The sequence below is a fragment of the Calonectris borealis genome, chromosome 15 (genome assembly GCF_964195595.1).
Source record: "Calonectris borealis chromosome 15, bCalBor7.hap1.2, whole genome shotgun sequence".
NCBI lineage: Eukaryota > Metazoa > Chordata > Aves > Procellariiformes > Procellariidae > Calonectris > Calonectris borealis.
The window spans coordinates 2,332,534-2,347,415 of NC_134326.1; the positions used below are offsets into that span (position 1 = coordinate 2,332,534).

The 14,882-nt window shown below is 59.9% G+C and overlaps 1 protein-coding gene across 1 annotated transcript; it reads left to right on the forward strand.

Moving 5' to 3' along the window:
• Positions 1 to 8,436: 8,436 nt before the first annotated feature.
• LOC142088483 (protocadherin-10-like) lies at positions 8,437 to 12,843 on the forward strand. The gene is made up of 4 exons (XM_075163855.1): positions 8,437 to 10,923; positions 12,110 to 12,168; positions 12,273 to 12,361; positions 12,584 to 12,843. The coding sequence occupies exons 1-4, from the start codon at positions 8,437 to 8,439 to the stop codon at positions 12,841 to 12,843; spliced, it is 2,895 nt and encodes a 964-aa protein (XP_075019956.1).
• The last annotated feature ends 2,039 nt before the right edge of the window (positions 12,844 to 14,882 follow it).

The window sequence follows — 14,882 nt, forward strand, 5'->3', positions numbered from 1 at the left end:
CTGCGGCCCCTTTTGGTGCAGCTCTTCCGTGGGGTAAAACTGGGAGCTGGTGGAGCAAGGAGGGACGTTTTTCATGGTTCCCACATCCAGCCTGGGGTATCCTGCCTGGTCTCACCGTGAAAGTGTTTTGAGGTGCCTGGAGCCAGCTTGGTGCTTGTTCTCAGCGCCTGGGCAGAGGGTGCAAGGCTCTGCGCTGGCCACAGAGCAGTTCCTCGCAGCTCGGAGAACCTGGGGGGACGATCTCCCAGTTCAGCAGACCTACCTGCACCCCCTCCGTCCCAGCCAGGCTGGGGACCGTGGTCAGCCTGAGCCGGACTACAATGGCTCCACCCCATTAAATATTGACGGCACTGTTGGGGAAGCACTGGGGCATTACCGCAGACCCCAGAGAAAACACGAATCTGTCTTGCCCCCACCGCTTCTTCTCTCCCAGCTGTCGTCTTCCCTGGCCTCATCCTGGGAGGGAGGACTGAAGCCTCGTGGAGGGGCTGAGCACCAACACCCACAGCGTGAAGCGGCTTTTCCCCTTTCCTTCCTTCAGAGAGACCTGGAAGGCTGTTGTGCACCCCCTCGACCCTGCCCTCCCCTGCTGTCCCACCTTCCCGTCACTCTCTTCGGGTCCTGCTTGGGACTAGAGCAGCAGCAGCCAAATCCAGCCCAGGATTCCCACCATCCCAGTAAAATGACTGGGATCAGGGACCTGGAAGTGATCCTGGAGAAGGGGTCCCAGCCTGGCCCCATGCATTACTCTGCCTTGGCCAGTTGAATCATTACCTGCTTTGGTGACTTTATTAGCAAAAAGACGCAGCTTTTTAGCGATTTACACCAGTTTTACATCCCGCCCTCCCGAAAGAGAGGTTTAAGAGCTTGGCAGGAGCTCCAGTCATCCCACTGCTCAGGCCGTAAGCTACTGCTGCCCCAGTTAGGCTGCCGTTCTTGCCGCTTGCCATCATTAAGCTAAACAACATCCATGGGCAATACCCCCGGAAAGCCCCCCTCCTGCTTCTCTTTCACCCAGCACGGCGGTGCCAGGAGGATGTACCCCCAAACCCCTGCTCTGCTGGGCACGGGCTGCGAGGCTCCTGTGTCTCCCATGCCCCATCAGCCGACCTTCTGCTGCAGCACCATCCCACACAACCCTGGAGCCGGTATTTCTGTCCCCCCCCAGGTCTACGGACACTCTGTTTAGTAAGTGTCACCCCAATCGGTCAACCCTTGGCCCAACCTGAAACCTGTCCTGCTTTCCTCAGCTGGTGGGACAAGGTGTCCCCAGGGGAGAGCCTGATCTGTGCCAGGGCAAAGGTCCAACCCCTGGCTGGAGCTGGTGTTTCCACAGAAGGGAGCGGGAAGGGGTGGGAGGCTGGGGTAGGGGAAGGTAGAGACTTGGGGGGGTGGTCCCTGGGCTGGGAGGTGTTTGCTTCCCATCTGGAGCTTGGATAGGGAGCTTTGACACCCGTTTTCCAAAAAGGGCCACGTGGGGAGCAGAGGACACCTACAGTGGGGTGGTTGGCCTGGACACCTCGGCAAGTTGGGCTCTCTCCACACACTCAATACTTGGGGCTGAGCTGCGTCAAGCCACAAATGGGGCCAAGAGGGGAGTAAGGGTGCCCTTGAGTGCTCCAAACTGGGAGGGAGGAGACAACCCCTGTGGCTCCCCCCATCCCCGTCGGATCTGCTGCCGCAGCCAAGTTGGGATGGAGGGCTGCTGGAAGGAAGGATGGTTTCTGCTGGGCTCGGTGGTGGGGCTCCTGAGCAAAGGGGAGGTATTTCTTTGTTGTGAGCAAAGTAAAAAACCATCATCAGCCAGAGAACAAACAGCTCCGGGCTGGAGAAGGATCAGGGAGAGGGGGAGATGGGGAGGGTGATGGGGAGGAGCAGGGGGAGCGTGGGGACAGGGCGTCCGCAGGAGGTTTTTTGGGGACTTGTGATCTCAGAGCAAATTTCTGCTGTTGGCTGCGCACCAGTGGCACCATTTCACCAACTCAGGCGTGCCTCCCCGTCACCGGCTTCGCGGCGCTGAGCGCCTGGGGGGGTCAGGGCCGCTCTGCGGAGAGCTGCGGGAATATGGTCCCTGCTCGGAGAGCGTGTGATCTGCCAGGCAGCCGGGGAGCCCCGGGGGCACTGCCATGCTTTTGTTCTTCCTTCTCTTTCTTTTCCACCTTCAAATTTTTTTCCCCTCTGCTTCCAGCCTGCTGCGTATGCAGCACTCCCCCCCTCCCTTTCCACCCACAGTTCCTGTCTTGATTTTCCTTCCCCTCTACAAATATGTGTTCCTCAGGCTCCTTCTCCTCCCTGCCCAGCTTCCTCCATCAGCGTTGCCCCCCCCAAACTTGTTCTTTTTTTCCTCCCTTGCCCCTCTCCCTGTTCTCCCACAGACCCTCCTCATCCCTTCCCCTGCCCGCTCCTCTCCCCTTCCCTCCAGCCGCTCAGGCTCCCGTTCGCTCACTCTCCATCTCCCCTTCTCTGACAGTTTGGGGGAAATCTGTCTGTGTCAACGCACAAATTCCATTATTTATTGGCTGAGCGGAGCGAGGTCCTACACCCGTCTGTAATTGTCTGTAGATCAAAGCGCCTGCTGATGGCAGCTTTGCCTTCTCGCAGCAGAACCACCCCCAGCTTCACGCTCCCCATCCTCCCGGGGGAGTCGGGTGCGTGCGTGTCGACACCCTCGATGACTGATCTCCCAGACAGAGAGGAAAGAAGTAGGGCTGGTGGGGGAGAAAAGGGAGACCTGGAGGATCTGCAAAGCTCCCAGGAGCAGAGGGGATGTTGGGGGGTGAATCAGGGGGCCACGCAGCCCCCAGGGAGGGTGGGGTGGTAGAGGTGGTCCCTATCCTGGGAATGGGGACAGAGAAATGAAGTGAAAGGGGGACAGGGAAGCAGGGAACATCTCCATATCTGTCCAGGACTGGAAGAATTGGAATTTCTTCTCCAGAGACGCATCCCCAGAGATCCAGGATGGCTCCATAGAAGCAGATGGCTAAAAACCAGAAATGGGGACAAAGGAGAATGTGCCTTTTTCTACCGTTCCCTCCTGAAACCACCAACCTAGCCCAGGGATGTGGGACTTCAAAGTGAAATGCAGGCACCCATTTGTTGTTTGGGAGTTGATGCAAGGAGATGAGTGTGGGAGAGGACAAGGGAACATCCACCCCAACTCCCATCCCTTGGCCTCCTCGTTGGGTTCCCAACTCCAACATTTCCAGCTGCTATTTAGCACATTGCAAGAGGAGAGGAGAGGAGAGGAGAGGAGAGGAGAGGACAGGACAGGACAGGACAGGACAGCAGAGATTTCAGGATCTAAGCACAGGATCATGGAGTCCTGCCAAGGGAAGCTGTTAGGGTTATGTTTGGGCTATGTTAGGGTTATGGCCCCTTTCCTGGAGCCCTTTGGGACCTGACAAGATACTTCCTTGTGGCTACAGGACCTTCTTCTCATAGGAAAGAGCAGGTCAAATTTCTTGAGGGATCACCCACGTGGAGGGGAGAGCTGCAGTGGTTTCTCTGCTGGAGGAGGTGAGGTCAATTGGAACCCCTCTCCCCAGTGCCAGTCTTCCCATTTCATCAAGATACACTCGGGAAATTGGGCTTAATGAACCCACATTTTCTGTTCCACATGGATTGCAGACACCAGGAGACATAGACACCATCAACAGTTCTGACAGCTCGAGCCCCTCTCACTGTCCAGTGCATGAAGCTGCCTGGCTCAAGCCATGGGTCTGCATGCCTTTAACTGCCAAGTTGTCCCCAGCTTTTCCTCCTTGTGACACCTCCCTGGTCCTGCTGTCAAACCTCCTCTGGCTTTTTTTTGCGTAGCGTTCAGGCAGTTTCACTTATGCTTCTCCCTGTAAGATATTTTTCCAAGCCTTAAATCAGTTTTTTAATCTTTCAAAACTTCAGACGCAGGCGCTGTGCACAGTATTCCAAGATCAGTCACGCTAGTGCCTGGCAGAAGAGAGCTGTTACCTCCTCTCTCCCAAAGCCTCTGCTCTTCCCCCATGGAAGCATCACACCGATGGCCACCCTTACTTTCCTGGTCACTGACCCCCCTTGCTTCTCAGCCCTTCCCAGGGAAGAGGAGACATTCCCACAGGACATTTTAGGAGGGGGGCCTCTAAGAAGGTGCCCAGAGCAGTACAAGTCCCAGCTCTCAGGATAATGGGGACCCAGCCCTTCTTCTGATTTGGGTCCGAGGTCTCTTACTTCAAGAGGAATGAGACGCCAGCTGTGAAAGCAGCTCCCTTTGCAGGCTTGGGCTTGCAAGAACATCCCTCCCTCTGAAGCAGGAGTGGAGACGTTGGCTTCCTGAGCTGCCCGTGGAGTCTGTGTCCTACAGGGAGCCAGAACTGGCTCACCCAGAAGCTGAGCGGGACTGACCCCCATCTCCTGAAAATGCTCAAAAGCGGATAATGGCTACAGAGGGTCCACGCAGAGCTGGGCCTGTGTCTCAGCTTCCATCTATCATAGCAGGAGGTGTCGGGGGATGTGTTGCTATGTGTCGCTGACCAAGAGAATCCAGTTTACTCTACCAGTAGTGGCCCTTGAGTTGGCCAAATCAGCTACAACTTCTTCTCACCTACAAACCACCTGGAACTTCAGGAAAACTTTACAGGCACACCCTGGGTCTAAACCTGCCTGGTGCAAAAGGTCTACCTGCACCCCTGCCAGGGAATACGAGGGTGCTGAGCAACTCAAGCACCTTGCAGGACAGAGCCCATGGACTAAGACTTCCAGTGGGAATGGAGTCCCAACATCCTTCATTGCTCCATTCCCCACTGCTGGGCAAGGCATCTGCCTTGAAATGGCTCCTTGACAAACACAGGACCTGCGCTCCCTGGAAACCAAGGCTCTCTCGGCACCCTCGCCTTGGTGACCTCTGCTCAGGGAGGGTTGCTACAGGGGGGGCTTTCCGAATCACACAATAGTTTTGATCAGTCGGAACCTCTGGAGGTCCCTGGTTCATCCTTGCTCAGAGCAGGGCTGGTAGATCAGCTTGCTCAGGAGGATCTCCAAGGATGGCAATTCCTGCCCCAGCCTGGTCCCTGTGCCAGTGTTTTACCACCCTCTCGGTGAAGATTTTTTCCCTAATACCTAATGAGAATTTCCCTTTTCCAGCTCGTGCCCTTAGCTTCTCATTCTGTCCCTGTGCGCCTCTGAACGGAGACTGGGCATGTTTCATGTTTTGCATCCCAGCAGCCGAGGGCAGGCAGAGTGCCCCACCAGCCCTGATAAACACACCGAGATGGCCACCATTCCCTTCAGGGCACTGGGTTTTCCTCCTGAGGGAAAGCAGGGAGCCAAAGCTTCGGAGGTGAAGGAGCACTGATCAGAGCATCCTGCTGCACAGAGCTTTGTGGCTTCAAAGACCGAGCCCCCAGCGCCTGACCCTGTACAAGCAACTCGGGAATGACTTACCAGCCGCGGGACCAGGGCTGCTCTCATCTTCAGTCAGGAGACCCCCCCTTCCCACCGTGCTTCCCCTCTTGGGCACTGCGAACTATAACTGCTCTAGCTTCGAGCAAGAAAGGAGCAGCGAACCCAAATGCACGGCTGGGCAGACGGGCGCCTTGGGGAGCTGGGGGAAGGGATGTGTGGTCTGGCAGGGAGAGCTTTTCTTGCAGACCCTTCTGCTGCCCCAGAATGCAGCAGGCAGGAAAATGGAGTGGCGGTGGTGGCTGGGCAAGGTTTGGTGCCTGCAGGCAGCTGCGTGACGGTCCCCCAACCCTTTGCTCTCTGCGTGGCTTTTCCAAGGCAGCTCAACCTGCGGCATCTCCTGCTACATCCCACCCTGATCTCTCCGGCTGGCCTTGCCAAGGCACATCAGTGCTGACCTGCGGCAACCGGTCACCCGCCCGCCTGTGCCAAGACATCTCAGAGAGACACCCCCCCCCGCTTCTTCTAGCTTCCAGCGTCTTCCAAAAACAAGCTTCTAGCTGCGTCCTGATTCCTTAACCTGAGAGAACAGGGCTGGCAGCGAACACTCCCCTGCATCACAACAGGGGACTTAAAATCTACAGGACGTGAAGTGGGGTGTTAGCTGGGGTGCCGGACTGTCCCCATGCCGTCTCCCCCATCCTGCTGTTCACCCTCCCCTGCTATGCCCCCCCAAACAAGGCTCTTTTTTGGATCCCCCATCCCTCTGCAGCACCCCCAGCCACCCCCAGCCTGTGCCATTTCCTTCAGGAAAGGGATCCTCGGAACAAGCCAGTGCCCCCTCTCAAGCCCCCCACTTTTGACCTTGGTCCCCTGGAATCGGGGGGGCTGGGGAGGGGGGCAGGAAGAGACCCCAAGGTTTGGGGAGGTGAGGAAAAGGAACAGGATGGGACTATCCCGTGACCTCCCTTTCGGGAGGGAAGCAAGGCGGGGGGGACACGGATCCCCCCCCAAGGAAGCGGCGATGGCGGGCTGCGGGGGGGCACCGCCGGGCAGAGCCGGCAAGGGCAGGACCGGGCAGGGGGCCGGGGCGGGCCGGATCCTGCCGGTAGCAGGTTGCACCTGGGGGCGGGGGGGAATGAATATTTTAATCTGAATCAAACAAAAGGGCGAGAGCCGCTCCGAGGATTTCTCGGAACGCACTCGGTCGGAGGCAGGGAAGGACTGGGGGGAGGGAAACGAGACTCCCAAAAATCTCTGTGTCCAGTGTCGTGTCCCCCCTCCCCAAAATCCCCCTCTGGCCTGAGCAGCCCTCGGGGGGCTCCCGGCGCAGCCCTATCCCAATCACCCCCTCTCCGAGGTCCCAGCCCCGGGCAGGGCTGGGCGGTGATGCAGGGCGGGGAGGGGGGACAGGTCGGGGATCGGGGCGGGGGGGGATTGTGGGATGAGAAAGAAACAGATCAGGGCGGGGGGGGTGACAACGACGCCACCAGGGGTGGCCGTGGCGTGGGAGATGGTGCGGGGGACGGGCCGACCGTGATCGGTGCTTCCGATGCAGCCTGGGCTTCACTTACCGGGAGCCGTCCCGATTCCACCCGTGAGCGGCCCGAGCCCACGCGTGACCCAGCCGCGGCCGCTCCTTCCACCTGCTCGCCCCGCGGCGCCACCCCGCCCTTGCCCGCGCCTCTCCCTAACGGGCGGCCCCACGAGTGCGGCACGTCCCGCGTGGGTCGCGCTGCGCTCCCAGGGACCAAATCCCCTTTCCCCAGCCCGGCAAACCCCTCCTGCCCCGCCGCCTCCTGCTTCCTCCGGTCGCCCCTGGATCCTGCCTCCCACGCGGGTCCCCGTGGGGAGCGGGTAGGTCGGTTGGGGCCGGCGGTTCCCTTCCCACCGGGAACCGAGAGGCAGAGACAAAGGCGGTGAAATATCACTGCACGGCTAAAGCCGCTCCGAGCCCCGCCGAGCCCTTAACTAGATCGTTAGGGGATTATCCGCGCCCTGAGCAGCGGCGGGGCGGGGGGGGCGGCCGTCCCGTCCCGTTACCGAGCGTCCCCGGGGCCGGAGCCGGTGGGAGGCGACGGGCGGAGCTGCCCGGGCGCGGCGGCGGCTGGAGACCGGTCTGCGGGGAGAACGGATCGGCCAGCGGAGGGACTGTGATCGGTACCGGGGGGGGGGGAAGGCGAGGAGTGGGGGTCGCAGGAGGGCTCCGTCTGTCGCCCTCCGGGGACCGGTGGGGGACCCGAGGCTCGGTCCGCGCCCGTCTCCCCCTCGCCTTTCGCGGGGGGCGGAAAGTTTGTGCCCGCGGGGGGAGCCGCCGGGGGCGGGGGGCAGGTCTTCGGGTCTCCGGCGGCATCGTGCCCCGAGAGCCCGAGGGGGCTGGCACTGGGGTGCCCGGTGGGGGACCGGGATTAGGGGCGCGGGGCTGTGGGCAGGCGGGGTGTCGGGGGTGGGAGCAGGCAGGGAAGTGGGGGGGGGTCGGGGGAGGGGTCTCTCTGTGCCTCCGCGCTGATGGGCTCAGCTTTATCCAGGGCTGTAATCCCCCTTGCTCCGGTAATTAAAAACTCCGCATTACAAGGAAAACGGTGTGCAGGGAAATGTAATCAAGTCTGGAGGGGCTTAACCATCTGGTAAAGGTTAGGACCGGCACGGCGGGGGACGCGGCCGGGGGATTTGGCAGCCGCCGCGATCCGGGCTCCTCTTAATCTACCGCGGGGACGAGCGCAGCATCTGCGGGGTAATACCGGGCAGCGATCGGTCTCGCTGGAGCTCCCACCGCCGTTAACGGGACGTCCCCGGGGCTAGCCCTCTCCCCAGGTGCGTCCGGCTCCGGTAGACTGATTCTGGTGTGGCACCGTGGTCCGGATTGCATCCCCTCCCCGGGGCCAGCAGCGACAGGGTTAAGCGGCTGCCGGTGGCCGCGGCTCGGCCCCCCAGCTCCGGGCAGGGCCCTCCCCCGCCGCCCCCGGGAGCCCGAAACTCTTTGGAAGTGCAAGGGGTGAGCAAAGGCGAGGGGGGACGCGGCGGTGCGGGTGGGACCCCGCGTCCCCGGAGGGCTGCGGGGCCATGGGGGCCGGGGCAGGCTCCGGGCGGGGGCAGCTCTTCCTCCGCTCCCTCCTCTTCCTCCTGCTGGCCGGGCCTCCGGCACCGCGCCCGGCGGGTGGGCAGCTGCGCTACGCCGTGCCGGAGGAGCTGGAGCACGGAGCCTTCGTGGCCAACCTGGGCGAGGACCTGGGGTTGGACGTGTCCACCCTGTCAGCGCGGCGGTTCCGCATCGTGTCGCGGGCTGGGGCCAGGCAGCACCTGGAGGTGAACCTGGAGAACGGGATCCTCTTTGTGAACGAGCGGATTGACCGGGAGGAGGTCTGCGAGGCCAGGGGGACATGCCTGCTCCACCTGCAGCTCCTCATCGAGAGCCCGCTGGAGCTCTACCGCGTTGAGGTGGAGGTGCTGGACATCAATGACCACGCGCCCACCTTCCCCTGGCAAGAGTATGTGCTGGAGGTGGCTGAGTCCGCCGTGCTCGGTGCCCGCTTCCCTCTCGAGAGTGCCCAGGATCCTGACGTGGGTACCAACTCGGTGCACACCTACCGGCTCAGCCCCAACGGTTTCTTTTCACTTGAAGTGCAGACGCGCAGTGACGCCAGCAAGTTTGCAGAGCTGGTGCTGGAGTGCGCCCTCGACCGCGAGCAGCAAGGCGTGCACCGGGTGCTGCTCACTGCTCTTGATGGCGGTGTCCCCGAGCGCTCAGGCACAGCTCACATCCTCGTCACGGTGCTGGACGCAAACGACAACGTGCCTGCCTTTGACCAGCCCTCGTACGGCGTGAGCCTTCCTGAGGATGCCCCTGCCGGCACCCTGGTCATCCAGCTCAATGCCACTGACCTGGATGAGGGCCCCAACGGGGAGATCGAGTACTCCTTCAGTGGGCACGCACCACCGCGTGTCCGGGAGCTCTTCCAAGTAGAGCCCCGGAGTGGGCAGGTGCTGCTGAAGGGCCCTCTGGACTACGAGCGGGCAAGCCTCCACGAGCTCTACGTGCAAGCCAAGGACCGTGGACCCTCGGCTGTGGCCGTGCACTGCCGAGTGCTTGTGCACCTCCTCGATGTAAATGACAATGCGCCAGAGGTGACCCTCACCTCTGTGTCCACGCCCGTGCTGGAGGATGCCCCACCAGGCACCATCATCGCTGTCATCAGCGTTTTGGACCGGGACTCTGGGGACAACGGGCGTGTGAGCTGCGAGGTCGGCCCCGATGTACCCTTTGAGCTCCGCTCCTCCTTCCGCAACTACTACACACTGGTCACCACGCAGGCGCTGGATCGGGAGGTTGTGCCCGAGTACAACATAAGCATCACAGCACGGGATATGGGCTCCCCCGCCCTGCTGACCCGCAGCACCCTCACCGTCCCGGTGTCGGACGTGAACGACAATGCCCCACGCTTCCTCCAGCCCTCCTACAGCGTCTACGTGATGGAGAACAACGCGCCAGGTGCCTCCATCTGCTCCGTCAGCGCATTGGACCCTGACTGCCAACAAAACGCCTACCTGTCCTACTCCATCGCTGATGGGCACATCCATGGCATGCCTGTGGGCACCTACGTGTCTATCAACTCGGACAGCGGGCACATGTATGCCCTGCGCTCCCTCGATTATGAGCAGATCCGCAGCTTCCAGATCCAGGTGCAAGCACAGGACGCGGGCTTCCCCCCGCTCAGCGCCAACGTCACCGTCCACATCTTTGTGCTGGACCAGAATGACAACGCTCCAGTCATTGTTTCCCCCATGCCGCGCAACGGCTCCGTGGCCACCGAGCTGGTGCCGCGATCAGCCGGGCCTGGCTACCTTGTGGGCACTGTGTCGGCGGTGGATGCAGACGCGGGGCTGAACTCCCGCCTCTCCTACCAGCTCCTCCAGGCCACTGACTTCACCCTCTTCAGCGTGGCACCAGACACGGGCGAGCTGCGCACCCTCCGCTCCTTTCTGGAGCAGGATGCAACCCGGCAGCAGCTGGTGGTGCAGGTGCGGGATGGTGGGCAGCCAGCCCTCTCTGCCACCGTGTCCCTCCTGCTTTCAGTGGTGGAGACCATGCCTCAGACTCTCTCCGACTTCAGCGAGTTCAGCCTCCCCCCAGAGGCCTCCTCATCCTCCCCACTCACCCTCTACCTCCTTGTCTCCCTGGGCTCCATCTCCTTCACCTTCCTCCTCGCCATCCTCATCCTCACAGCCATTCGGTGCCACGGAGAGCGCCGCTCCCGCCAAGGTGATGGCTGCCCACCGCCCCGCTGCCACTGCTGCCCCTGGTCCAGACAGTCTCCTGATGGCCTGAAGACATCCAACCTGACGGTGCAGCCTCCCGCAGGGACCACGGCTGCCACCTGCCTCGACGTGCCCGGGAGTGGCCCTCCGGGCTACTGCTACAAGGTCTGCCTCGGTCCTGAGTCTGCCCAGTGCGACTTCATGTTCCTCAAACCCTGCAGCCCACCCCGGAACAATGAGAAGGACCCTGGGAAGCAATCCCGGCCAGGCCAGCATCTCCATGTATCCAAGCAGGTAATGCCATGCCTGGCGCTGCTTACCGGCGCTCTGTGGGTCCCCCCAGCCCCCTCCCTCAGCCTCTGCTGTGGGAGAAACCAGGCACGGCTTTTCCCAGAGAATAACCGGTGCCTTTGATCAGCGCAGGAATCAGGAGCCGTCAAGCAGCGGGAAACTCTCCACTGAGCTTCCCGGCGGGTCTAATTACCAGGGGAGTGTCAGGCTCGGCTGAGACGAGAGGAAATCCCTTCCCGCCGCCTTTTGCATCCATTAGAGGCAACGGAGATGCTCCAGTGCCGCGGGCAGGGGTGGGATGATGGGGGTGGCATCTGCTTCGTGTGGGTGAACAATTCACGCTGGGAGAGCATCGCTACCGCCCCGCTTCCCCTGTGCTGGTGGTGGTCCGCAGTGTCCCGGGGCTGGTCCAGCCCCGCCAGCATGGCTCATGCTCCCAGTTCTGGGACCCAGGCCTGGCTACTGTGCCGCACCAGGCTGTGCCGGCATTGAGGGAGTGGGGTCTTCGGGGCAGGATTTTGATGTCAACATTTGTTAGGTATTGAAATGAGGAACGTCTAATTTTCCCAATGAAAGACTCTCTGAAACACGATTACAAGGACGGAGAGTGACGAGGAGTCTAATCCACTTATGTTTGACTTTTAGTAAAACAGCCCTTCCAAGGAGAGCCCAAGACTCGCTGCCAAGAGACTCTCCCCACGCGTCTCCTTGCACCGCTGGACTCACTTCTCTAATACGTTAATGGGATTTTCCCCTAGTTGTTTGCAACCCCCCTGGGACATTGGGTGTGCAGCCAATTTCCGCACCTCTCACCCCTTGGTGCCTGGGACCTGGGCTAAGTTACCATTGCACCTGCAAAAAAGGCTTCTTAAAATTAACAGAAATAGGAAAAGCCCCTCTCTCTCCCTGGGGGGACAAACATTGGCAATTAAAGTCCCAGAGATGAAGAGCAAGCCCCAGACAACCCCAATGTCTCAGGAGGGTGGGGAAGGTCCAGAAGGGAACATGCTGGTTCAACCCTGCCTCAGTTTCCCTAAAATGGGAATGTGCTGCTTGCTTCTCCACAAAGGGCATGGGAAAGAGGAGATGGGGTCCTGCATCCCTGGCTACTGAAGCCTTGTGCTGGCAGGGCTGGGCTGATTAACAGAGGGTCCTAATAACCAGCTTTGCCCTTCCCTGTGTTTTCCAGATCAAGCAGCCCAACATGGACTGGCTGCCTCCACGCAAGCAGCAACCTGCTCTGAAGAGGTACCAAACCCAGCACTGCAGGAACAGAGGGAGTGGGTGGAAGGGGGATGTGGGGACAGGGAGGTTATCTCTGACACAGCTTTAAATCGGTCTCTTCTCTTTAGCTCCCAGAGCCTGGAGGACATGGGGGAAATCCGCAAAGCCCTCCAGAATGAGCAGGAGAGGATGTGCACGCTGGTGACCCCTGTCTCTGGTTAGTATTGGGGCACTGGGGCTGGGAAGACCAGACCCTCATGTCGCTTGGTGGAGATGCAGAGGGGGCACACATCCCGGCTCCTAGCAGTGGTAGAGTTTTGTGGCGTGGAAGAGGTATCCAGGCCCCAGAAGTGAGGATGGTGACACATGGATGTCACTGTCCCACTGAGCTATGGATGTGACCTCCCCTGAGCCAGTCTCACACTCACTTTTCCTCCAGAGTTTCAGAAGGCTTCGGCAGGCACCAACAGCACCTGGACAGCCCAGTACAGCCCCTTGTACCCAGGGCACATCCCAGCCCTGGATTATCAGCACAATGTCTACATCCCCGGCACCCCAACTCTGCTTTCCAGCAAAGACGGGCCCCTCTTCCTGGGCCGGGAGAACAAGAACAGCTTCTCCACCTTTGGCAAGAGGAAGAAGATGACAACTTACTGTGACATGCATGACAGTGTGGTTATCAACAACGACCTGAAATAGTGACCAGCACTGGGCATGGATGGCTCTGCCCAAGGCCCTGGCAATCACTCGCATTATTTCAGCTGCCAGGTCCATCCGCAGCACACAGCTCCATGTACGGACCACTCAGGACTTTGCGGGGCTGCTGGGATAGTGGCTCACCAGAGCGCAGGGAAAGGATTTAAGGAGCAAGAGACTGAAAAGTGATAGGGATGGGCTGGGGGGGGCGGGGGGGGCATTTCTCCCATCTCATCCTGCAGAGCTGTGCTGGCAGCAGATGCTGTTGGGGGTCCATATGACCAGATTTAAGCAAATCTGCCTTGAGTTTACCCATTCCCATGTCCCCTTAGGGACCATCCATCTCTGTACACATTGTCACTTTGTCTTGTCTGGCTGTGTGAATGTACTGAGCTGCATGCCTGTATTTCTGTCCCAGTAGACATGGAAAATGTACGCAGACCAAGCCTGGTTTAGTCAAGCCTGACCCTACGTACTGGGGCAGTGACCATTGCTCTGTCCCTGAGATCCAGTGGGATGTGTTGCATGTCCAGAGCAGCCATTGGTGTCTGTCTTCGGGAAGTGAGTGCAAAACCCAGCCGTTATGGGTGCTTCCCTTAAAACCCTGACCCAACGCTTGCAGGGCTGGAGATCCAAAGTCCAGGGCACAGCCAGGGCCCAGGACACAGCCAGTCTTTGCCCTGGGAGCAGCAGGGGCTGGAGCACACACAGGTCTGATGGCCAGAAGAGCCGTTGACTTAAGCAGCTGAGAGATGCACAAGGTGAGGCCCTGCTGGGTAACTCTCTAGCCCAAGGCAACATCATCTGAACGAAAGACAGTTTCCAGCCATCGGAGGGGCCCCAACACAGGTGACAGTCCTCTTCCCTCCTCCCCCTGCCCTCACCCGGATCTCTGTTTTCCCCAAGTCCTGAACGCCCCTGGGGGAACCCCTGCACTTGGGGCCCCACCTGCACAGGACAGACATCTCTCACTGCGCCCTGCTTCTCTTTGAGGACTTTTAGCTGGCTGTCAGGAGCCCTCACGGGCAGGACTCCAGTCCCAGAACAGTCCCTCCCCTGCCCTGCTCACACTACACCTGTCCACCCGGTCTGTCTGCCACCATTGCCAATTGCTTCCGTCACGGGACAGTTCATTTCCAATCCATCTGTGCAGAACATGAAAGCTCTTTCTAGACCAAGTTTGTTTCACGATGTCTGATTTGTACCAATAAATTGTATTTTAATAGCTCACCCTGGCTCCTGGCTGTCCCTGAGCTGCACATGACAGCAGGAATTGCTGCTCAGCTCTTGGAGCAGAGCTCTCGGCTCCAGGAGGCATGTATGTCCCTCTGGCCTCCTTAGTTGCTGGAGCAGCTCAAGAGAGCTCACCTGGATGCTGCGGGCTCAAGGTCCCCTTCCCTCCTTCCCTGGACTCAGGAGCACGTTGGGGTCATGGCCAGAAGGAGCCGTGTGCCGGAGATGTCGCACAGCTCCTTGCTCCATGCTCCAGCTTGGGCAGAGACTCTGCAGGGATCTGCACCAAGGTGTGGGCATAAACGGCTTTGAACTGCTGGGGAGAGGGGCTGGATCTGGCAATAATGGCTTATTGTTGTTATTGTGCATTGCGTTCTATGGTTCATTTAAGCTTTCCCCTGGATGCTCGCCACCCACCAGCTTGCCTCGGGAGTCGCAGAGATAACCTGGATGTGTGCCAGGTGTAGGGACCAACTGCCTGGGAATAGGCAAGCCTGTATCTGCTGGTGGGATGGCTCTTGACTTGCTGTGGGAAGCGGTTCACCTTTGGATAAAGTCCTGAGATGGCCACACCGTGGTTGTCCTTCTCTTACCCCCTGCTTGCTCAGTGACTGGCTTGGGGAGGCTGCAATGCGGCTTTTGGGATTAACCCAGAAAAGTCCTTGTCTACAAGTGGGTAACATGCTCTTTAGTGGAAGCGGGGGGCAGGCAACACTGAAAGGGGCCCCATGGGAGTCAGGGACCCAAGAGGAGTGTGCTTTGGACATGAAAGGGACCCGGCTGCTTCTGGTGACTTCAGTCCCAGCTCA

Excerpts from the sequence above, each read along its gene's own strand:
- LOC142088483 (XM_075163855.1), top strand. The coding sequence starts at position 8,437 with ATGGGGGCCGGGGCAGGCTCCGGGCGGGGGCAGCTCTTCCTCCGCTCC. Across the intron at positions 12,169-12,272 it reads CAGCAACCTGCTCTGAAGAG|CTCCCAGAGCCTGGAGGACA; the intron begins GTACCAAACCCA and ends TCTTCTCTTTAG. Across the intron at positions 12,362-12,583 it reads GCTGGTGACCCCTGTCTCTG|AGTTTCAGAAGGCTTCGGCA; the intron begins GTTAGTATTGGG and ends CTTTTCCTCCAG.